Source organism: Palaemon carinicauda, chromosome 1 (assembly GCF_036898095.1).
Source record: "Palaemon carinicauda isolate YSFRI2023 chromosome 1, ASM3689809v2, whole genome shotgun sequence".
Classification (NCBI taxonomy): Eukaryota; Metazoa; Arthropoda; class Malacostraca; order Decapoda; family Palaemonidae; genus Palaemon; species Palaemon carinicauda.
The window spans coordinates 118,900,068-118,925,075 of record NC_090725.1 but is presented as its reverse complement, the minus strand read 5'-3'; the positions used below and the strand labels follow the sequence as shown (position 1 = coordinate 118,925,075).

At 40.3% G+C, this 25,008-nt stretch overlaps 1 protein-coding gene across 3 annotated transcripts in view; it reads right to left on the bottom strand.

Annotated features, from left to right (window-relative positions):
- LOC137651194 (peroxisomal leader peptide-processing protease) overlaps positions 1–25,008 on the bottom strand; it is a 318,149-nt gene that overhangs the window by 180,094 nt on the left and 113,047 nt on the right. For all 3 annotated transcript variants that reach the window (XM_068384358.1, XM_068384350.1, XM_068384367.1), the window contains exon 3: positions 15,976–16,156. In XM_068384358.1, the coding sequence (XP_068240459.1) occupies positions 15,976–16,156 (181 nt within the window). The remainder of the gene's footprint in view (positions 1–15,975; positions 16,157–25,008) is intronic.

The following is a 25,008-nucleotide window of genomic DNA, read 5'->3' as shown; positions in this document are numbered from 1 at the left end:
GCAATGAAGGACGGGTGCTTCTTGCTGAGAGCCGGCACCTTAGAGCTAGTAAAGGCCCTCTCCTTTAAGGTGGTGGTATATAAAGCCTGAGCCTTAGAGAGTTCAAGGACAATAGATTCCTTCGGCTCTGTCTCCTCTTTGGATGCAGGTTCCGTCTTAAATGGACATAGCAATCCGGGTAGGCCCCTTTGCTGGGCCAGAACTCAATTTCCTCCACTGGGACAGTGCCCAGTTTTTCTGAGAGGAAGATCTTCCCCCCCCCCCCCCCCCCCCGACATGGGCATGTGCTCTGCGTACCTCCAGGGGTTAACGTCAGAGAAGGCGGGGAGATCCTTAACGTTTATCTTCTTCGGAGCAAAACGTGTTGCAACCAGCTGATGCATTTCTGTCTGAAGAGAGGCCTCCTTCTCGGACAATTTTTTTGAATGTCCTGCATCATGGACAACAACGAGTGCAACGTACTTGTGATAGAATCTAGTTGGGGTGCAGTGGAAGAGGTCGAAGGCACCGGCTCATTCACTGTGGCCGATGATACCGAAATCGTTTCGGCTCTCTCGACTTCTGTCTCAGGTGGAACGTCATCCGCCTGATCCAATTCCTCCACTAGGAGATTGTTCTCAGTCTCCTCTGAGACAACTGACATGTTGTCCTCTAATTGGATGCTCTCTAAGGCATCCGAAACTTCAGATTCAACCGGAATCTGAACCAGGGGAATCTCAGGTTGAACCTGGGGAATAACCGCATCCAAAGATGCCCTAGGGAAAAGACAAGCCCCATCTTTTCATCAGGAAGGTATGGGACAGAAGTGTTCTTCTGGAAGCCCCTAACCCATTTTCGCAGCATTTCCCTTGCTGCGTCCCTTGACTCAGTGGACTTTTGATCGTCAAAAGCCTCTCTTACCAGTTTTTCACAAACGGTACATAACTGCGGGTCCCAGTACTTGAGAGCCCCCTTGGTGACTGCGCAGCGAGCATGGGCCCTGCACATGTCGTGGCCGTAGAAGTTCTTACTACGGACCCTGCAAAAACTGTTCCCGCACTCGGGATGCTCCTCCTGTAAAGAAAGAAAAGAATATAAGTATTTGATGAAATTCTCAGATTTCAGCATACATAATATTAATAATATTAGCTTGGAGAGGGTAAACTAGAGATAGGAAAGACACCTACATGTGTTTCCTGTCCAGCCAATTGCTATGACCTCCTCCAATATTGAAAGTAGAATTTTTAGGAATTCTTAGGGGAAGATGATATCCTTTGATATAAAATGTCTTCTTGACACAATCTTCCAGGGTCAATACTGGGGATTAAGGACAATAATGGATAATAACCATTAATGGAAGAGAGAATCGCTCTCTTATATGTGATGGTCTCACAATAGGCTGCCCATGAAGCACCTTGTAGGTTGGAAAAACTTTGGGCTACAGTACTGACTGTTGGTAACAAGTTGCCAGTCCTGTCAGGCCTGCCGGCATATGGCGGGCCTGCCGGCGTCTGCTGGGCAACCTGGCACATGCCGGCCTATTCTGGGCTATTGAAGGCAATTACTGTCTTCATAAAAATGGGTGGCAGGCCGCCGGCTCTGCCGGCCGCCGGCGGCTCTGCTGACCGGCAGCCGAGGATCCTTCCATTAAGTAGGACCCGGCGGCAGATGACCAGGTATGGGTGGCCGGCTGCCGGCCGGCAACTCAGCAGCCGGCAGTTGGTCCCTGAATGTCTATTGTCTTTGGGTTGTCGATCAACGACGTTCACAGTTAGTGGCGGCAGGGTAACTGCCGGCCGGCAGACAATTGACATGGCCTAGTAACGAAAGTAAGTGAGAAAAAGAGGATGGAGGAAGACAAGGGCTCAGCCTTGCCGGCCTGCATCCAGAATGAGGGTTCAAGTGGAAGGGGGAATTAAATTCGGGCTTCCACCCAACCATATCCCAGTCATAAGGGCTATGGAAGGCAGTCCAAGGGAGGACTGAAGAACACTCTAAAGAATATGAGGGTACCCGCCGGCAGCCGGCTCGGCCGGCGGCAGACGGGGAACCTCAGGCCAGTCCTACAGTAACCCTTAGGGTCAATGTAGAACGACGGTCAGGAGGGTGTTGGTTCATTCAACACGAAAGAGATAGAGGGGAGGGGGTAGGTGTCCTAGAGGTAAGGTAATGCCCGAAGGCACTACTTAACCTAAGGGATTCTCGTCTCATGGAGTAACCTCAGGTAGGAGAAATCATTTCCCCAGGTTGGGTTAGTCAAGTGAGAGAGCGTCCGTAGGATACCATCTCACAAGAGAATAGAATCTCGTGCCAGAGACCTTAGGCAATGAAGAAGTAATTTCTTCGGTCTAAGGTCTACCAGCACAGGACTGTCTGCTAGGCCAAGGAAGGGGGAATTGTCATACAAAACCCCCAAGTATGGTCTAGGGAGGTCTAGCCTCCTGTAAGAGCAGCTTAACCTGACGTGGGAAATCATTTCGCCAAGACAGGAAGATGCCTAACACAGACTTATACTCTGATGTCCCGTTCTAAACTCAAAACCGACTCAGTGGTTAGGAGAAAGAAAACGGAACGTCTCAGTAAAACTTTGCCAGAACTCGGTTCACAGCAAAGAAAACTGAGAATAGCCTAGGCTAATCAGAGGGAAGGGGGATTGCTCTTAAATCTCCTAGGAGATAGTATCGACTTAAAAAGGTATAGGAGGTGTCAGTCTCCCCTTAAAAGGCAATACAAGAGCAATGGGGACATGTATGAAAGTATACTAAAGCCCCTAGGCTAGTAGCCTAGGAGCATTGAGAATCGTTCACCGAAACTCTCTGTATACTATCTTGGAAGGGGAAAGCATAATAAAGTAATATCATAAATGTGTAAAATATTGCCTGTGCTTCAATAAAACTTTACCAGGAAGGTTATATCATGCATGAAGTGTATAGGTGCCTAGGCTAGGAAGCTTAGCACTTGTGAGGCTCGAAATAATTAGCCAAAACTACGACAACAATGACATAATATAAGAATCCCTAGCTAAAATTCTAAATAACTAAAGTTATTAAAGCGAATAATGTTGGGAAAAGGGTCGTTCTGGCTAACTAAATGAACAGAAAGAATGACCGCGTCCATGACGCCATCCGGCTAGCAACAGCTCTTGTTACGTTAATTACGATCTCAATCGAAAAGCAAAAACTGGCAAGAGCTTACATTTACACAAAATAAAGATATTACTTAACTTTCCAGAAGCAGATGAGGCTGGGGAAGACATCATAGCGTCCAAAAAACTCCAAAATAGCGAGAGATAACACGGGATAACACCGGTCAACGAAGCTACGAGAGAAAGAATGGCTCGGTGGCGCCTCGCGGTGGCGATTTGGCGCACTATTTACAGTACAGTAGGAGTGTCACCTCTTTAACGACTCTCCTTATTCTTGCCTCTCTTTCCCCTCGAAGTGAAAGCTCTATTGGGGGTGTAGATAGCCATAAGACGTGTCAAGAATACCTCCTCTGATATTACGGATATCCCTTTTTAAAATTTTAAGGTATATTCGCTCCAGAAGTTAGAATTCTGGATACCTTTGGTAAATTCTCTGGAATATATCACTGTAGTCAAATATACCTAAGAAGCTACCTTTGAAGGAACTTCCATCACGACGACATGGCCTGAGCCCAAAAATTGTATGCTTTACAAGGATTAGCCTATATCACTTTAAAGGTTTAAAGGCCGCTCAGGAATGGGAAAGGCAAGGGACAGTGACATTGCCCTATCAAGTAGGACAATGCCCAGGAGACTGATAAGATCAACATCCAAGCTCCCTCTCCACCCAAGCTAGGACCAAGGAGGGCCAGGCAATGGCTGCTGATGACTCAGCAGACAGACCTATATGCTCCCCCAAATGTCCCATCCTTAGCTCACAAGGATGGTGGGGTCAGTCTCTAGGGCATTGTCCTGCTCAAAAAGGCAATGTCACTGTCCCTTGTCACTGCCATTCATGAGCGGCCTTTATACCTTTAAACACAATTGTCTGTTTTCGAAATTCCCCCTACAGACCCTATCTCCTTTAAAGGTGAAGTTGCAGAGAACTGGGAAGAGTTTGAGAGTGCATGGAAAGATTATTGCGTCTCCACTGGCCTCAACCAAAAGTTGACCACAGACACAGGAGAGGAGGATCCAGCAGGACAACTGGTGGTGGGTGCAATTTTATGTTCAGTGATAGGGACACAATGTAGGAAAATTTTAAATTTTATTCCTGGGCTTGCAGCAGAAACCAGCAGGAATCCTGATAGAATTATCAGACCCCATTAAACATACTTTCTGTCACAGCGAAGTGTGCTTTATGAGCGTCTTTTGTTTAACTCTGCAACACAAAGAGTTGGTGATATTATTGTCCAATTTGTAATTTGACTAAGTCAGCTTTAAGACACTTGTGAGTCTGATGCCTTGAAAGATTCTTTGAACGAAGACTGTTTAGTGATTAGAATCAAGGATAAAGCTGGATGTAAAAGTCTTTTGAGAAAACGTCATGTGCCTGATCTTTCCGTCTGTGCAGAGGATTTACGTGCTGCAGAGGTGTCTAGGTCACACAAGCAAGTCATCACAGGTGCTGCCGCAGTGGACCACATGTTCAAGAAAGACATGAAAAAGAAAAGCCAAAATTGGAGCCATCAAAGCAATAATAAGCACAAATGCCCTCCATATCAAGGCCAAGTGGTTTAGTCACTGTCTATACAAGCTTGCCGACTAGGGTTCGATTCCTGGCCGGACACAAGCTCTTGTCTTTGTGAGATTTCGCCTGGGGCTCTGATCCCGAGGTCGTTAAGAGAATCCAGACATTAATGTATCAAAAATATATATGGCTTATTTGAATATGAAAAACACGTCTAAATGTGCAAAATTTATCATTAATCGAAGGTCAAGTAACAAACTACCAATTAGCTACAATGGTGAAGATATGTTGATTTCAATTCTAAGTACAAAACACCTGAATTCGACAGGTATAAGTACAGAAGAATTGTCATTGACTTTTATCTTTCTTCGTGGCCAAGTGGTTTAGTCACTGTCTATACAAGCTTGCCGACTAGGGTTCGATTCCCGGCCGGACACAAGCTCTTGTCTTTGTGTGATTTCGCCTGGGGCTCTGATCCCGAGGTCGTCAAGAGAATCCAGACATTAATGTATCAAAAATATATATGGCTTATTTGAATATGAAAAACACGTCTAAATGTGCAAAATTTATCATTAATTGAAGGCCAAGTAACAAACTACCAATTAGCTACGATGGTGAAGATATGTTGATTTCAATTCTAAGTACAAAACACCTGAATTCGACAGGTATAAGTACAGAAGAATTGTCATTGACTTTTATCTTTCTTCGTGACCAAGTGGTTTAGTCACTGTCTATACAAGCTTGCCGACTAGGGTTCGATTCCCGGCCGGACACAAGCTCTTGTCTTTGTGTGATTTCGCCTGGGGCTCTGATCCTGAGGTCGTTAAGAGAATCCAGACATTAATGTATCAAAAATATATATGGCTTATTTGAATATGAAAAACACGTCTAAATGTGCAAAATTTATCATTAATCGAAGGCCAAGTAACAAACTACCAATTAGCTACAATGGTGAAGATATGTTGATTTCAATTCTATGTACAAAACACCTGAATTCGACAGGTATAAGTACAGAAGAATTGTCATTGACTTTTATCTTTCTTCGTGCCCAAGTGGTTTAGTCACTGTCTATACAAGCTTATTGACTAGGGTTCGATTCCCGGCCGGACACAAGCTCTTGTCTTTGTGTGATTTCGCCTGGGGCTCTGATCCCGAGGTTGTTAAGAGAATCCAGACATTAATGTATCAAAAATATATATGGTTTATTTGAATATATATATATATATATATATATATATATATATATATATATATATATATATGTGTGTGTGTGTGTGTGTGTGTCATCGCCACAGAAGGAAAAGTTAAAAACTTGATTGGAGTTAGTACTTTTGTCCATTAGGGACATCAAAAGATTCAACAATGAGAATACAAATAGAAAGATATCGTATTTATACAGGAGAAAAGGATCCCACAGCTGTGAGTTTCTTGATAACTCCAGATAAGTCAGTTTTTAGATAAAAGAAAAATACCGGATTAACGGAAAACCAACCAGGGCTTACATTTAAATGCAGACCTTTTGTACAGGAGATTCAAAAGGATTCAACAATATTCCTTTGAGTATAGTCATTTACATGGATTATTTTACTAGTCTCTGGCCATCCAATCTTATCACTAGAACCTAACCAGTGGGAAGCCAATGCATTATTAAGAGAACCCCTAGTGACGACCACCTTATGCAGTTTTATTTTTACTGAAATACTTTTGGATGTTTGGCCGACATACAATAAGTTACAATCTAAACAAGGAATACTACATGCTATAATCATTTCCAAAACGATTCTTAATCAATATATTTTTAAGGTACAACTACATTTAAACACTACCTTAATATCTAGTTTTTTTTCTTTTTTCAAAAGGGGTATAACATCTAAAAACACAATCATGATATGGCAAACAAAGTATATGATTAACTGTTTCTCTTCTCTCTAACTGGACAATATAAAGTGTTTTCTTGCCTTATTCATACATTTTTTTCTAGAAAATATTTGATTTCAGAGATTAGTTGCAATTTTTTTTTTCATTTTTGGTGAACTTATCCTCTATGTACTCAGGGCTACATATTTTAAGTGCCTTAAGGTACATGGAGAAAAAAAACCAGAATACTTTACATTTTCAGAAAGGCCAAAGTAGAAATACACATATTAAATGTTACTGGTAGGCTTTCTATTTATGGAAAACTCAAATTTATTTGCTTTTCTAACTATTAAAGGGTCTAAAAATGTGATACTGTTGTACCAACCGTGTGTCACACAATTGTACATAATTCTTTTTGTATATAATATGCTTGTATCTTCGCTCTTCCCTCGCACTCAAACGGACATGAAAATTCATGTCTGCTGTTTTGCTCTGAACATTGTCTGTCTCTCGAACATGTTATGTCTTGTTGCCTTGAGGTTTTGTATATAAAGAAGAGTGTTCCTTAATATATAACTCAGTCGTTTCCAATCTGCCTTTGAGTTCACACCCTCACTCGGCTCCGTCACATTGGTGACCCCGGAGTGACTCGCTCCTCCCGCCTCCCCATCCCCCCTACACCTCTCACCGTTACTATGACGCCGTCAACGCATACCTTCTGCAGCAGTACTCGCCGTCGCCAGCCGCCCGTATAGCAACGCCTTTTCAGCTCTCTCAACAACCGTTGGGGGACCAAAGGGCTTCGCTCACCCTCGGGAAAATGACCAGTATCACTCGCCTGCAACCTGCCGCAGACGGCTCTCCTCGTGATGTGAACCCACTTCATGACTTTCAAACTTCCATCAACGCCTCCACTTGTGACGAAGAGGACATCTATTCAACTTCAACCGAAGCTGACGTGAATGTCGTAGGACACGCCTATGAATGCCGTAGAACATACACACCTATGAACGCCGTAGGCCTATGAATGCCGTAGGACACGCCTATGAATGCCGTAGGACACACGCCTATGAATGCCGTAGGACACACACGCCTATGAATGCCGTAGGACACACTCGCCTATGAATGCCGTAGGACACGGAATGCCGTAGGACACACACGCCTATGAATGCCGTAGGACACACTCGCCTACCCCGTGACGAGCCGGAGCGGCAACAGCCACCCATCATCCACCACTCGCTCGCACCCAAACCAACGACTTCTACAGCCACTCACTGTCGCTAATCGGCGCAGTTTTTACGACTACCTCTCCAGATTCAGGGCACCTATTTAACATGTTCAGTATGTCATTTTTAGAGGGGGAGCCATGTACCAACCGTGTGTCACACAATTGTACATAATTCTTTTTGTATATAATATGCTTGTATCTTCGCTCTTCCCTCGCACTCAAACGGACATGAAAATTCATGTCTGCTGTTTTGCTCTGAACATTGTCTGTCTCTCGAACATGTTATGTCCTGTTGCCTTGAGGTTTTGTATATAAAGAAGAGTGTTCCTTAATATATAACTCAGTCGTTTTCAATCTGCCTTTGAGTTCACACCCTCACTCGGCTCCGTCACACTGTTATTGCCTTCATTTTCTTAATAGTAAATTTTATAGATAAGACCAATGAATTAATGATTGAAACAAAACCTTCAACATTAAAATTTTCTTCTAAAATAGCCAAACATCGTCAATATAGCGATACCAAACAATTTGGGAGGACTATACTGAAGGAATAAATCTAGATTAAAAAAAATCTATATAAATGTTGGATAAAAGAGGGGACAAAAGATTACGTGGGTCATGACTTGAAGTTACATCTAGAAGATATAAAACTAGATACTGTTGGAGCAATAGCTGTGGCTGTCGATGAATACGTATTTTGCTGAGAATAAAAAGAAGTAGGATATGGATAAGGGATTTGAAAAGACTCCAGAGCAGGGACAAAAAGCCTCTGAATCCAGTTCTCCTGGAAGGAAGGTTCAGTCATTTCCAAAGACAGGTGAAAGGGATATAATTTTTCTTTTTTGGTAAAAATAAGGGCCATGTTAGGTCGGATTGTTCTGCACGGAAGGGGCAGGGAGATTCAAAGAAGCCGGTAGGTCTACACGAGAAAACTTCAGGGGGAGATACTACAAGGTTGGTAACTGAAAAATATATCTAGCGTGGCTAGGTATTCACTAATGACTGGGAAGGTGAAGGTCCTGGGAGACAGATAAATGTATTGCGTGATACTGGTCTAGTGCTGCCCAATCGCTGATTTTGAGGTTTGTGTTGCCTGATAACTTTGAAAAGGAACCATGTATTGTTGGGTGGGTTCCCAAATACAGTAGTGTTGTGTCCTTTGGGTGAGTTTTGGTTAAACTCTGGTTGGGTCAAAGGACCGGTTAAGCTGGCAATTGTAGATGAGCTACCAGTGAACGGCATACATGTTGTGATAGCCAATGATACGCAGTCAGGTACAAGATGTTCGGTAGTGCAATTGTAAGTGTACTGATCCAATTAGTTTAAGTAATCCTACAATGATTGCTACACATTCTAGAACTAAGTCATCTAGGGTTTAGGATGGAGATTTGGGTCTGGATGGTCTTGAAATGCTGGTAGAAGGATGCATTCCTGAACTGGAGGTTCCTAATCCAGTATCTGAGTTGGATGATACTGAAGGATGAAATAGGAACTTCTCGAGTGTAGCTCACAAGAGAGACTTCAAAAAAGAGGATGAAGGTGAAGTAACTTGATATCTGATGCAAAGTTAAAATGGGAAAATGGCATATTATATCGTTTAAGTCGTTCTAGGAAGGCACCAACTGAGATGTTGGAGGTTAAGAAATAGATAGCAGTTCCTCGTAAGTACTGAGAAAAAATTCTGGGGTACGCACATGAAGATATTTTTGCAGGTCATTTTGGCGTGAATAGAACATTCAAGCTGGATGAGCATTTTTGGGGGGACAAAAATGAAGGCAGAGAAAAAGACGTACATGAATTCTTGTGCCAAATGTCAAATAGTAGGTGAACTGAATCAAAAAATTCCTAAGGCACCATTACAGCCCTTTCCTATAGCTGATGAATCTTATATATGTATGTATGTATATATATGTATGTATGTATGTATATATATGTATGTGTTTATTTATATATATATATATATATATATATATATATATATATATATTTATATATATATATATATATATATATATATATATATATACACACACATATAAACATATATACATATATATATATATATATATATATATATATATACATATATATATATGTATATATATATATATATGTATATATATATATATATATATATGTGTGTATATATTATGATCAGCACCCAAGCCCCCTCCCCCTGAGCTAGGACCAAGGAGAGCCAGGCACTGGCTGCTGACTCAGCAGATAGACCTAAAGGCTCCCCAAAACCTGCCATCCTTAGCTCATAAGGATGATGAGGTTGCAAGGACCAAAGAAACTAATAAATTTGAGCGGAACTCGAACACCAGTCTGGCATTCACCAGTCAGGGAGGTTACCACATCAGCTACCACAACCAAATGAAATTCTAATAAGTATTGCGGGACCATTGCCAAAGACTAATAGTGGATATCAATATATACTGACTATAATGGATAGAATATCTAGGTACCCAGAAGCACTACCCCTAAGGAGTATTCATAGTAAGAAAGTTGTAGAAGCTCTCATTGGTTTCATCACAAGGTTTGGATTGCCGAAATCTATTCAACCTAACTGTGGGGGTAACTTTAAGGGTAGAGAGTTTACTAAACAGCTTATAGAATTAAAAGTTAAGCATGAGGCTTCTTCACCATACCACCCGGAGAGCCAAGGTTAGATTGAACGGTTTCATCAAACTTTGACTTTAATGCTTAAAAAATACTGTGGGGATGATCCAAAGTACTGGGATAAAGTAATACTTTTCTACTATTTGATTTTAGATCTATACCAAGTGATGTGATGAGGTGTTCTCCATTTGAATTAGTGTTTGGTCACAAGGCAAGAGACCCTTTAGATATTGTTAGAGAAAGTTGGGAAAATAGTAATCCAAGAATTAGTTTGTTAGAATTTCTGAAGCAGTCTAGGAAAAAACTTTGTACAGCTTGAAAGTTTGCTAAGGAAAACCTGAAAGTAGGACAAAGTAAGATGAAACAGAATTTTGATATGAAAGCCAGAATAAGGGAATATGAAATTGGTGATAAAAGACTTAGTTTTATTGTCAACCACTGGGAACTGTCTAGGAGCAAAGTATTTAGGTTCATAGAAGACAGCTAGGAGGGGAAGTAACTTAAATTATCTTGTAGAAACTCTGAGCAGATGACAAGTGTTTCAGCTTTGTCATATCAATATGCTGAAGTCTTACTTAAAAAGAGTAGCTAAGCCAATGTTGATGCTGGGAAAGGTAGTAATGGAAGGAGAGAGGTTATATAATGAAGGTAAGTGGACTAATTCTAATAGAGGTGAGTTAATGTATTTACAAACTATGTTGTCTCATTTAAATGAGGATTAAATAGAATCAATGTTGATGTTGATAGAAGATTTTTCCTGAATTGTTTAAAGACACTCCAGGTTGTACTCATGATGTGGAAATGAAAAATGCAAAACCCATAAAAGGGGAGTTCACCAGTCGTGTTGGTAAAGGAGAACGGGCAGTATAGAATACGTATAGATTATCGTAATGTTAATGCAGTTAAGGAAACAGACTGTTTTCCTTTGCCTAGAGTAGAAGATTGTATCAATGATGGTAGTAAAGCAAGCTTTATTAGCAAGTTCGATCTTCTAGAAGGATACTGGCAGGTTCCATTAACCTCCAAAGCTAAGGATATCACCGCATTTGTGATGAGTAAAGGGTTGTTTGCCTGTAATGTACTGTACTGCCGTTTGGCTAGCTATTATAGAATAACTGCTGTGCTTTCTAAAGTTAAGGAATGGGGTGAGTATCCTATTACCTTTTTCTCCAAAAAGCTGAATGAAGCCCAAAGGAAGTACTCCACAACAAAGGCTTTGAGCCTGAGAGCTGATCTGGAACATTTTGAAATATATATAACAAATGTTCCTACACCAATAACGGTTAGTACCGACCACAAATTTTTAGCATTTTCAAACAAATCAAAAAATAAAAAACCGAGGCTGATGAGGTAGAGTTTGGTATTGCAAGAATAGGACTTGGATTCCCAGCATGTGCCAGGGAAGTACAAAGTGGTACCAGACACACTGTCCAGAAAATTTTCTGAAATTTGTACCATGACCATTTTTTTCCAGGACTGAAAAGAAATTCAATATATTTTAACAGTGTGTTCCATTTAATTTTCTGAATTTATTTCTTATTGTATTTTTGTCTTAAGTGTAAGACTTTAAAATCTAAATTAAGATTTTTCAAGTTAGTTATTGCATTGCCAATTAAAACTAAAATCCAATGCTTTGATTTCTGCTGTACAAAAATTCTTTTAAGGAAGGGGGTGTAAGGGGCTTCCCTTTGTATTAATATTTTTAATAGAAGTAAATAAAATTTTTGGTACCTTTAGTGCCATCTATTGGTTGCCCATGTAGTCAGGGATGTTACATAGTTTTGTATTTCATATCCATGGTGAGGGAGAAGCCAGTGAAAGAACTGGCAAGAAAAGTTTACTATGAAAATGAAATCTTTCTGAATAGCAGTGTTCGATGAACTCGTCTGCAGAGGACACTCAATTCCAGTTTTAGGTGGTGGAATGCTTCGATTTAAAGAGGCATATACTGACCATTACTTCGCTTTGATTAACTGATGTCGGAGCTCCCATAGTCTAGGAACAGACTTGCTTTAACCACTTTGAAGCCTGCAAACGTTATGTTGCCATTCGGAGTTGCCTTTCTGGTAAGGATCACTGTAATTGTACTATAAAGTTTGGGAGACAGGATAGTTTCATTGGTGTGGTCGATGCTCTTGTCTGTGTTTTTTGTGCTAATCTTCGTGGCAAGGGGGAGACTATTACGCAATTAATTTAAATGGTACTTTGGTGGTTATCATCATCTCAGTGATGTTTGTGAAATTGACATCCCCTGATACCAGAGGTTATCATTCCACGGAACTCTAAAAGAACTTCTCATCACAGGGAATTAATTATATAATGTATGGTACCTATTAGTTAGGATTTATTCATTTAGTGTCTCTCCAGTCTATTTCTTGATCTTTTTCTACCCCATAACATTTAATAGTGTGTATGTGGGTGTATCAATGATGACTAAGGATCTTTGCCTCTTACTGTGGTTCTTTCCGTGTGATAGGAGTGTTTGGGTCCTGGTTGTCCTTTTGTAATGTGGATGTTTTGCTTCTTTTCAGACCGGTGATTTTATTTTACTACTTATGGTTTATGTGAATAAATAGGAAACTGAATTTTATTATGAGTCTTTGATTTAAACCTATCCTCCTCCTGAGATTCTGATACGTCAATGGCTGGTTATGGTTGGCATAATACAATGAACCTGTAACACTATACACATACACACACACACACACACAAACACACACACATATATATATATATATATATAGATATATATATATATATATATATATCTATATATATATATATATATATATATATATTCATATATATATATATAAATATCTATACAATACACACACACACACACATATATATATATATATATATATATATATATATATATATATATATATATATATATATATGTGTGTGTGTGTGTGTGTGTGTGTGTGTCATTAATAAAATACATGTCTACACATTTAAAAAAAACAGCAGTGAGCTAGTGACACTTAACATTTTATCGTCATCCCTCAGAATTTCTATTCCTCCTCCCTTTTCGGGTGTTATTTTGAAGAATCTTCCATTTTCATAAGGGGGAGGGGCAGGCAGCTTTCTGGCCCTCAATCCCACCTTGATGGATTTAGGTGTAGAGGACCAGTACTTCTGCTCGGAGTGGCATTTCTGGAAGCAGTCATGCCAAACACAGAGGGTAATCTTCCACATTCAGCACTGCAAAGTTGTGTTGCGCAGTATGGCATTCATGAAGCACACACGTCAGAGCTTCTACTGAAAGGCGGCATCCCCTATCTTCTTTATGGTGTCCCGGCTTCAATGTTTGTAAGTGGTCCTGCAAGTGACAGGTGCAGGTTCACCTACATTACCCCTTCAGGAGTTCCCAGTCCAAGAGGATCAGCAGTGATCGAATAACACTGGGCATTAGAGAAGCAGCAGGTGGTAAAGTATGTAGGTGAAGGGGAGGATCATCAGCTCTTTTGTCAGTAGGCAAAGAAGAGGCACATTCTATCATGGGACCACAGCAAGGCCATTCATCTTCATTGTAGTACAGAAGGGCATTAGCAATCACTTTGTGAAACTCACGAAAGGAAAGTTTTCCCTATCTGTACTGTACTTTGCATTGAGAGAACAAGTAAGTCAGAGAGGCAACTTGTAGCAGGTATAACACTACTTTTTGGTCCAGAGGACTGACCACCTAAAGAAATAATACTTCATTAGCTTGTCAAAATGGTTCACAGTCCCCTTATTGTTGATGCACTGCTTCACGAACTCTGGCCTCTCCATGGTCATTTCTTCATAATCAAACTTGCCCCTCTATCTGATCCTCCATTTGTGGACGAATTGTTCAGTGCTGGCATTGTTAATTGAGAGGCACCCTCTTCACTTCAACATCTCTCCACCGAGCAGCAGATGTTTCTTTGCGATAAGCAGACTTCAGCATCTTTCAGGATGTCAGAAAACCTCAAATCAATCAATCAGCATCTTTCCTGGATGTACCACATGATGGGCCAAATGACAATAAACTTAATATTTTCCTTTGGTATGGCTTGACTGTTGAATGTGTAAAAGTACTTCTGGATCACTTAAAAACATTTGTTTGAAATCGTTGCTGAAAAACATGCCAAAAAATACATTTTGTTCCTTGCCCAAAACATCATCATCTGGGACAAGCTAGTATTCCCCATCAAGATGACAATACCAAGGTATTGCCCAATGTCAATGACATTGCACCCACTCCATGGATACTCCAACTGCCTTTGCTGCTCCTCCCTTATATACTTGGCATAATTATTTGTTTTTTTCCATAAGGTCGTAATAAATATCCGGAAAAAATCACGAGGAGCAGTGGGGATGGGCTCCATCATTCTCAGAATACCATTGAAAGGGATTGTGGGTGGTGGTGTTGCATCTTCGGTCCACCAGTCATTGTTATATTCACTGTTCAGTCCAGGTAGATTGGGGGGGGGATGGGAGGAGGGCCTGACCCTCATCAACCCCTTGATTATTGTCTTCGTTGCCCACGTAATCTATGATTGTGGGATCGTCTCATGCCTAAGGAAATCCCGAGAAAGCAATCATATTCAATATCCTTGTATTCATCAATTTCCAATCCATCTGGTTCAGAATATTTGTTTCTGGATAAATCTTCTACAGTGACAACCTTGTCTTCAACGCCTGTAAAATCATCTCCTGGTTCTATCTAACTCAGATCATATTATTAATTTCACCATCAGTTTGAATCACCTGTTCATCATCTAATTTTTCACTTCCATTCTTTTCCCCTTTTAAATCATTATCATTTCCCTCTTTTTTTTCTTTTGTAGTCTTTATCCTTGTGGCAGTTTTTCCTTTTTTTTATGGACATTTCATTTGGAAATCTTTTACAGTTTCTTTTCTTGAGTTTTAATTTCTTCATTATCATTCTTGTCTCTGTCTCCTCTCCCTTTTCAGTCAGGAGTTCCTTCCCAGCATCTTAAATTTCCTCTATATCACTCCATAAAAGACTTAGTTTTCAGGGTGTCAGCTTAGCCTTTTCACAATGTTTTAGCATGTGTATAAAACAATTCTTTCGAGGAACATTTTTCTCTATGTAGCTCACATGCTCACCCGAATTACCAACATCGAGATGCCTTGCCACACTTACCGTAGACCACTTACATCCTCTATGTCTGGAATTTCTAAAAAAAAATATTTTTCCCTGATGTAACCTATGTCACATGGCACATGGCACTGATGGGAGTAGTTTTCACAAAACATAAACCACATCTTATGGCATTCAGAGACTTGAAAACGGTGATGAATTATCTCTTAACTGTATGGCAAAGATTGTGAAAACAACCAAAAGCCGTTGTCAAAATTATACAAGAATTATGGTGAGTACAAAAAATTTTCATATTTTGGTATTTGTTTTTGCTTTCATTCATATTTTTTACCAATACATGAAATCTTATGTGCTATATTAAATATTCAACTGAATTTGAAGACAAAAAACATTGATATACACCAGTTGAGCATGAGGGTATCTGCCCCTTGGAACATAACCATACATTTTACAAATAAATGCTGTTAGTTTTATGTTTTTCCTCTAGGATTATCCATAGTGAAAATTTAAAAACAGGAGGCAATAACAATTTTACTTACTTCTCATTTACAACTGTATAAACCGGAGCTCCTTCTCCTCCCATCATACATCGAGCATCAGTTAGATAGATATCACTATTACGTCCACTGACATTGCTAATGATGCCTTTGCTCAGTGAGTTCAGAAAAACACTTGGAGAAAGGCTTCCAAACGGTGAACTCTCAATATAAGCATTTGCACCTGTAATTCCAGTGACAATACTGTTAATCAAAATATTAAAATTACAAATCGTGAAAAATTATGCATTCAAAAGAAAGAACATATATGGTATAATTCAAGTACTGCAAAATGAAAAATGCAACAATGAACAAACAAAAACTGAACACCACCAATATGTAACTTCAAATATTTTACCAAGTTGGTTGGAAGTCCATACACTTGTAGCAACATTTAAAATTTTACAAGATAAAATAGAACATTCTGACACATGAAACAAATGGATAAAACTTTAATGCCAATATTATTTGGGAGGAAGGATGGAATGATTCAGAGTTCCTACCAAGAAATCATGAGGTCTTTCATCAATTAAGAACAAGTATGGGTAAGAATATTTGTAACCTTTTTATTTACTTTAATTCCAATATGCTATGATAAGGTGCAACCAATCTAATGTAAAACTAATAATATAAAAATGACCAAATCCTTGAAAAAATTCATTCATGTTCACATACTGCACATGCAAAAACTGTATGGAAATCCCTAAGTGTTTGACACAATGTTAATCAAAGGTCAGATTTAGGTTATATTCTCTCACATCCCTAAAGTGGTTACTGTTTAGATTGTACCTAACATATTTACATCATCATGTAGTATGTAGTGGGTTGTCCAAGGCACCAACCACCCACTGAAGTACTACCCCTAGATTACTTGGGACCTTTGACTAGCTCAATAGTATTACATTGGATTCTTCTCTCTGGTTACGGTTCATTTTTCTTTTCCCTACACGTATACCGAATAGTCTGGCCTATTCCCTACACACTCCTCTTTCCTCATACACCTGACAATATCGAGACAACCAAATAATTCATCTTCCCTTGAGGGTTAACTACTGCACTGTAACTGTTCAGTGGCTACTTCCCCTTGGTAAAGGTAGAAGCGACCTTCGGCTATAAGAACAGACCTTTTAGCTAAAATAAGCAAATGTTCTACGAGAACCATAGTTCTCTAGTCTTGGGTAGTGCCATAGCCATGTTTAAAGGCCGCTCATGAATGGCAGATGCAAGGGACAGTGACATTGCCCTAGCAAGCAGTACAACGCTCTAGAGACTGACAATATATACATATAATCAGCACCAAAGCCCCTCTCCATCAAATCTAGGACCAGGCAATGAATGCTGATGACTCAGCAGGTAGACTTATGGGTTTCCCCAAAATCTCCATCCTTAGCTCACAAGGATGGTGAGGTCGCAACCACTAAAAGAACTAACGAGTTTGAGCAGGACTCGAGCCCCAGTCTAGTGATCACCAGTCAGGGACGTTACCAATAGGACACAACAATGACCTTCCACTTATTCTTATTCTTATTACTAACCAAGCTACAACCCTAGTTGGAAAAGCAGGATGTTATAAGCCCAAAGGCTCCTACAGGGAAAAAATAGCCCAGTGAGGAAAGGAAATAAGGAAATAAATAAACTATTTGCAAAGAAATAAAAAAAATATCTTAAAAACGGTAACAACATTAAAATATAGAGACTTATGTCAGTCTATTCAACATAAAAACATTTGCTGCAAGTTTGAACTTTTGAAGTTCTACCGATTCAACTACCCGATTAGGGAGATAATTCCACAACTTGGTCACAGCTGGAATAAAACTTCTAAAATACTTTTTAGTATTGAGCCTCATGATAGAGAAGGCCTGGCCAATGAAATTAACTGCATACCTAGTATTACGAATAGGGCGGTACTGTCCGGGAAGATCTAAATGTAAATAATGGTCAGAATTATGAAAAATCTTATGCAACATGCATAATGACCTAATTGAATAAAGGTGCCAGAGATTAATATCTAGATCAGGAATAAGAAATTTTATATACCTTAAGTTCCTGTCCAACACATTAAGATGAGAATCAGCAACTTAAGACCAGACAGGAGAACAATACTCGAAACAAGGTAGAATGAAAGAATTAAATCACTTCTTCAGAATAGACTGATAACCAAAAATCTTAAGACTTTCTCAATAAGCCAATTTTTGTGAAACTGAAGAAGACACAGACTTAATGTATTTCTCAAAAGTAAATTTGTTATTGAGAATCACACCTAAAATTTTAAGAGAGACATACAGAGTTAAAGAAACATTATCAATGCTGAAATCTGGATGCTGAGGAACAACTGTCCTCAATCTGCTTACAATCATACTTTGAGTTTTGTTAGGATTCATCTTCATGCACCATAATTTGCACCATGCACTAATTTTAGCTAGATCTCTATTAAGGGATTCACCAACCCCAGATCTACATTCAGGAGATGGAACTGATGCAAAGAGAGTAGCGTCATCTGCATATGCAACAAGCTTGTTTTTTAGGCCAAACCACATTTCATTTATATATGATATGAAAAGTAATCGGCCAAGAAAACAACACTGAAAAACACCAGATATCACATTCATATAGTCACTATGGTGCCCATCAATAACAACTCTTTGCAGCCTATTACTTAGAAATTCAAGAATAATGCTAAGAAAAGATCCACCCACTTCCAACTGTTTGAGTTTGAAAACAAGGGCCTCATGATTAACCCGGTCAAAGGCAGCACTAAAATCAAGGTTAATCATACGAACTTCCTGACCACAATAAAGAGATTTCTGTACAGCATATGAGATTGTCTTGGGTTAGAGTTCTCTTGCTAGTGGGTACACTCAGGCACACAATTCTATTTGTTTTCTCTTCTTGTTCTATTGAAATGGTGTTGGGTAGGCTTAATAGAAGGGCTATAGATGCTTTGAGATTTATTGGGAGATTGCCTTTTTCTTATCTGTTTTTTATCTTCCTCACAAGAATTCATTTTCAAAACCATCCTTGAGGACCTTCCCTTCAGTTTAAATGGTTATCCTAGAGGGTACTTTGCCTCAAATGGTGTGTCAGTTCCACCATGTTGACTAATTTTATCAGACATTTTATATTCAGAATATGGGTTGTATCAGTTATTTTATATATATATTTCTATACATATTACTCCTGTTATCATTATAGTTAAGTTTGTTTTTAAATAAGATGAATCTTTTTCTATTGCGTTTAATTCTTATCCTGTCTGGGGACATTGAGCAAAATCTGAGACCAGTACTTTCTAGACTTCACCAGTAACGTCATAGTGTATTGCAATATTCATGGACTGAATGCCAATATTCAGGACCTTCATGTTGCCTCCCAACGGTATGATATTCTTTTATGCTCAGAGACTTTAGTTTCTCAAATGAGACACTCATCTGTGCTTCTTATTCCAAGTTTTAAGAAACCAACAATACTGAAACAGGATGCTATTGCAAGGGCAAGGGGAATGGTGGTGTATATTAGGAGTGAGTACCCTGCTTCTCATAAGTCTTGCTGATAGCCATAGCTTAAGAGCTTCGAACTTTGCCTCTGAATCAGGCTGTCTGCAAATCATAACTGAAGCTAAGCACAGTTCTGGTAACTGCTTGAACCTAGCATACACTGACTCCCCTGGTGTTATAACAAGTAAGGTTTATTCTCCAGTTTGGTGTTTGATCATGCCTTGATTTCATTAGTAGTGAAGACTGAGCCCCCTATCCCTGTGTCATACTCATGTAAGATTTATATAAAATCTTAAGAAGACTGGAATGACCTTTTGAGTAATCTCTTGATCTTGAATTGGTCATTATTGTATAAAAGTGTTGACCTGATGTCTTTTGAATGAGAATCTGGTCAAAATAATTGATAGGTGTATTATCCCTTCTCGTGTGCTAAAGTAATGAGTGAAAGACAAACCCCGGTTCAATTATTGTAGATGTGCTTATTTGGAGAAGCAGGAGGCTTATCATCATTGAGAGATCAGATCTGTCTTGGATTAACTATACTCAGTTAAGAGCTGCTATTCAGAGATTTAATGCTTAAACTGAAAAGGTATATGATTTAACCATAAAAGAAACCATTTCTGATACAACCCAGGAATATAAATGGTGGGCTACCTTTAAACCTGTAGTTCCTCATTTACTTAAACCAGACGGTTCTGTCACTCACTGCTAAAAGGAAAAGGCAACTCTTTTGGCTGAAGTGTTTGACAGTAAGCAGTAATGAGACACGCAATCTTCCCTATTATCTATTAGAATGCTAATCAAGTTGTAGAGTCATTAGTGAGGTTGTAAATAAGTTTAGTATCCTTCAAAGTGTGGTTGGTAAAAAGACTAATAACACAATCGGATTTCAGTCCTTTATTGAACGAATGTTTTATTACAAAAGTAAAATCATCACCTCCTAACATCAAGTCATCACTAATTGAACAAATCCTAGGGTTATCCTTTCATCAGCTATATCCTCAGGGGCAGGGAGATGAACCTGCCTCCCCAAAAGCCGTGGAAATTTAACCAACATAGGAATGAGTTCGTATAGGGCATACAGTTTCTTGTACGACCCAAAGGTAACCTTACTTAGATGTTAAGTTTATCTAGTTTCTTTCATAACACAGGGATTTCATCAACTACTTCACTGTGAACTCAAACACACCTTGGTTAATGTAGTCTCTGAGTTATACTTTAATACTGTCTCACCAATCAGAAGCTTAGATCTACAAGGAACCAATTCAGGAACTGTCATCAAAAAGAACAAATTTCCTCAGATTTTTTTCAATATATTTATTGCATGTCTAATCTACACTACGTATCCATGGTAATTATCGTCAGTTTCCGCAGTCACTAGCCATTCCCTGAGAAATTCATTCAGTTTTACCGCCTCATTCATTATAACCACATCTATGGTCACTATAATTGAATATATACAGTCCACTAACACCGTCTCTATTTGAGGCTTAACACTAATCTCGTAGCCACTCGCCTTTTGGGAACCCCCACTATCCCGACAAACAGGACCCACACAAGGAAACCTACTTAATATGGCATTCTCATGAAAAAACACACCCAACCCCTTATTTTTTGGTTATATATCAGGTTCTAACAAATAGTTACTTTTTATGATAAACTCTCTGCAGTGAGCTAGTCTCCGATAATTCCTGTCAGAGTTATTTTTTGAGAAATTCAGCAGAAATGATATGGCACTTACTTCACAACATCAGGTACATACATTAGCGCATATTCTTTACATAAACAAGTTTATCTGTTATACATGTCAAAAAAAGAAATGAGATAGGCTCACTATAGCCTATGGGGGTAAAGCCTGATTAAAGGATTTGAAAACTTCATCTTTAGGAACTATGTGAATGTGCGCCTCAGGGTGTTCAGACACTACACCACTAAGAGTACTTAGTATCACAACTGTGCTAGGTTTCAATATCTTTACTCAGCAGGAAGCCAAATCTCCTGGGTCTAGTTTATGCTTCCTTGGCTGTAATAATTTAAATACACAGGACGGCCTACAATTATCTCAACCGGTCTAGTTTTGAACTGTCAGTCGTGCTTTGAGCTGCGCCCTTCGTTAGCTCATTTAAAAAAAAATTCAGTGGTGTTTTAACACTAAACCTCTAACAATACTTTGTATCACAACTGTGCTAGGTTTCACTCTTTACTCAGTATGAAGCCAAATCTGCAGGCTCTAGCTTGTGCTTCCTTGGCTGTAATATTTTCAAATACACACAAATAACTACAATCATCTCGACCGGTCTGGTTCTTAACTGTCTGTCGTACATTGAGCTATACCTTTTGCTAGTTTTTCAAAAATTTTCAGTGGTATTCCTTACACTCTGTAACAGGTTTAAACATATATGCACAATACTGTTTGGTTGAGTAATTTGCCAATCATTGCGAATTTATCCTGACCATATATGGTAGCACAGTATCCTGTCCATACACTAAAAAGAAAGATGTCTTTCTTAGCGATAAATGGCATACCAATGATGGGTGTACCGCACGTATTTCAAACACGCTCATACAATGTAATAGTATTGCATTTGATTTATCTCTCACTCTCACCTGCAGTGATAATAGAAAACCTTTTTAAGCTTATCCCATGTTTCAGATTGTTTGAATTTTGGCGACATTCCTACACTCTACTGCTTGTATATCAGCCCATTATCTGTTGAATAAATTTTTACTTGCACTCACCTTGGCGCTTTGTTAGGACCAAACAGCCACCTCGCACAATTGGTGACCCCCAGAGTGACCAGCTCCTCACTGCATTTAAGCCCATCGTTACGCCCTACCCTTGTTACGATGTGGCCCACAGATACTGACCCTGTGACCCACGCTGTATTGTTAAACCTGCCATCTTTTGCCAACAGAGAAGTGTCCCCTTGGTTTCAGCACACCAAACATCAGTTTTGCATTAACAGCGTGACTTGCTCAAGCAGCAAACCAGACTATATCCTCGCAGCAATCGCCAGGGAACAACAAAAGAAAAGGCCCTGCAAATAGCGTATGACACCCTTAAAACATACCTCCTGAAGCAGTACTCACCACCACCAGCTACCCGTATATCAAAGATTTTTCAGCTCTCCCAACATCCTTTGGGGGACCAAAGGGCTTCTCTCGTCCTCAAGAAATGACCAGTATCGCTCGCCTGCAACCTTCCGCAGACAGCTATCCTGGGAAAGTGAACCTACTTCATGCCCTTTGAGTACAACTCCGAACCGAACTTGAACACGCCGCCAACCCCAATGTCGATACCTTGCCCAAGAAGGACCTGATGACCAAAGTAGACGCTCTTATGGACAACCACTTCACAACCTTCAAGACCTCCATCAAAGCCTCCACTCCTGACGAAGAGGAAAACTACTCAACACTGACCGTGAATGCGGTTAGACAGACACTCGCCCAATGACATGCCATAGTGGCAACAAAGGAATGCACCATCCATATATGCAACCCCTTTCTCACGCCCCAACCACCGACCTCTCCAGCCACGTACTGACGCCCATCAGCCGCAATTCTGCTACTATCACTCCAGATTAGGGCCTGCTGCGAGGAAATGTGCAGATGGTTCTCAGTCACTTGTGGCACTGGCCTCCCGTCACTAATCTTTTCTTTTTACATGATGCAGGGACAGGTGTGCAGATATAGGAAGGCACTGGTTCTTGCCATTTCCTTCTACCAAAGTTACTCTCCAGGACACGACATAGTCATTCTAAGCTTGCTGACATCTGCCTGGTAGCTGCCAATGGATCTGAGATCCCCACCCAAGGGTACGAAACACTCACACTATCTTTTGGAGTGCCAGATACCATTGGAAATTCTTCGTTACCAACATAACATTGCCACTATTTGATGTGGATTTCCTTGCCCATTTACACCTCCTGCTTAATGTGACATCGATTAGTCATTAAAGACTCGTTGATACCTTTTCTACCCATCCTCTCTGGCCTCTCACTCCACATCAGGGCACCCACAGAGGCCTGCATACACCTCCTCACGTTGTACTGGTAAATATTCAGTCCTGAACTTCACCAGATGTTCACGGTTCCCACCAAGCACAGTATCTATCACCATATCACAATGACATGGAAATAAATCAATCCTCCCAGGCAACTCATCTTCAATGAAATTATATCAGAATAACTACTAACTTTACTTACTACAGGTTGATATTCTGATGGAATTTGTGCTTATGCTGGCTTCACCAAGCTCTGAGTGCATTTGTGCACATGAGCTGGAGATACGACTACCATGATTTCGTCCTCGGTAAGCTTGCTTACATCAAACTCAGACACTGAATTACTGCCTAAAAAAAAATTTTTTTTTTTTTTTTGTAAAATTAATTATTGCAATGTCTCCTGTCTACTCTTTTATCAAAGAGGAAACTGGAGACTTTCTTATTCTGTGAGTGGTTCGATTGTGACAATTTAACAGTAAATGAGCAATACACACTGTGAAGTGCTGAATGCTCTCGAACGTCCTCGTCCTCGGGGTCGCTGTCAACCTCGAGGGGGACAACGACCCCAAGGACGAGGACGCCCCTGATGATCGACGTCCCGATATCAACAACCCCAACCATGAAGAGGACCTTGGAGGTGGCTTGAGCTATCCCAACAACATCATCCATGCCCTACAAGTCCTTAAGGAGAGGGACTTGAAGAAGAGGAGGAGGACCATCTTGAGGAAGCTGGTCACCCTTAATAGCGGAAAGCTGCGGATCCCAGAGGTCCGCCAGGAATACATTAACATCTCCAGCTACGTCCCTACGCCAGCACAGGAGCAGATCCTCAAGATGGGCCTCAACTGCCACTTCATCACCCGACCGAGACCAACTGACAAGCGCCTGGAGATGGAATTACTCCTAGATTCCATCCTCAACCTCCAAGAACGTGGTGCCCTCCGGACGACTGACGCCCTTCAGTCGCTTCTGCTCGCCGAGGCCCTTACTGATAGGGGCAGATACAGCAGTGGCATCGTTTCTAAGGAGATGAGAGCTGCTGCTAAAGACCTCAAACGAGTAGCTGATGTTACCGTCCGTCGGGCCGACAAGACAGCTGCCTTTGTACTCATCAACACCCACGAGTACAACAAGAAATTAGACGCCATCCTCGCCGACCTGACCAAATTCGAGCGCCTCACGAGCAACCCTGTTGAAGACATCAAGAGGGAGGCAAATCGCACCATCGAGGCCATTAATGCTGCAACTAACGCCGTACACCTGCCCATGATTTCGGGAGATTATGGGCTTGGTTACCTCTACGGTAATGTTAAAACCCACAAACAAGGCAACCCATTTCGACCTATCATCAGCCAATGCCCTACGCCTACATACCAACTGGCCAAGAAACTGAACACGATTTTGACGCCATGTGTCCCCGACCGCCACTGTGTGGCCTCCTCTGCCGAATTCCTAGAGAGGATCAAGGACGTCCGCGGCGAGGGGGTCATAGCATCGATGGACGTCGAATCTTTGTTCACTAATGTCCCTGTTGACGAAACC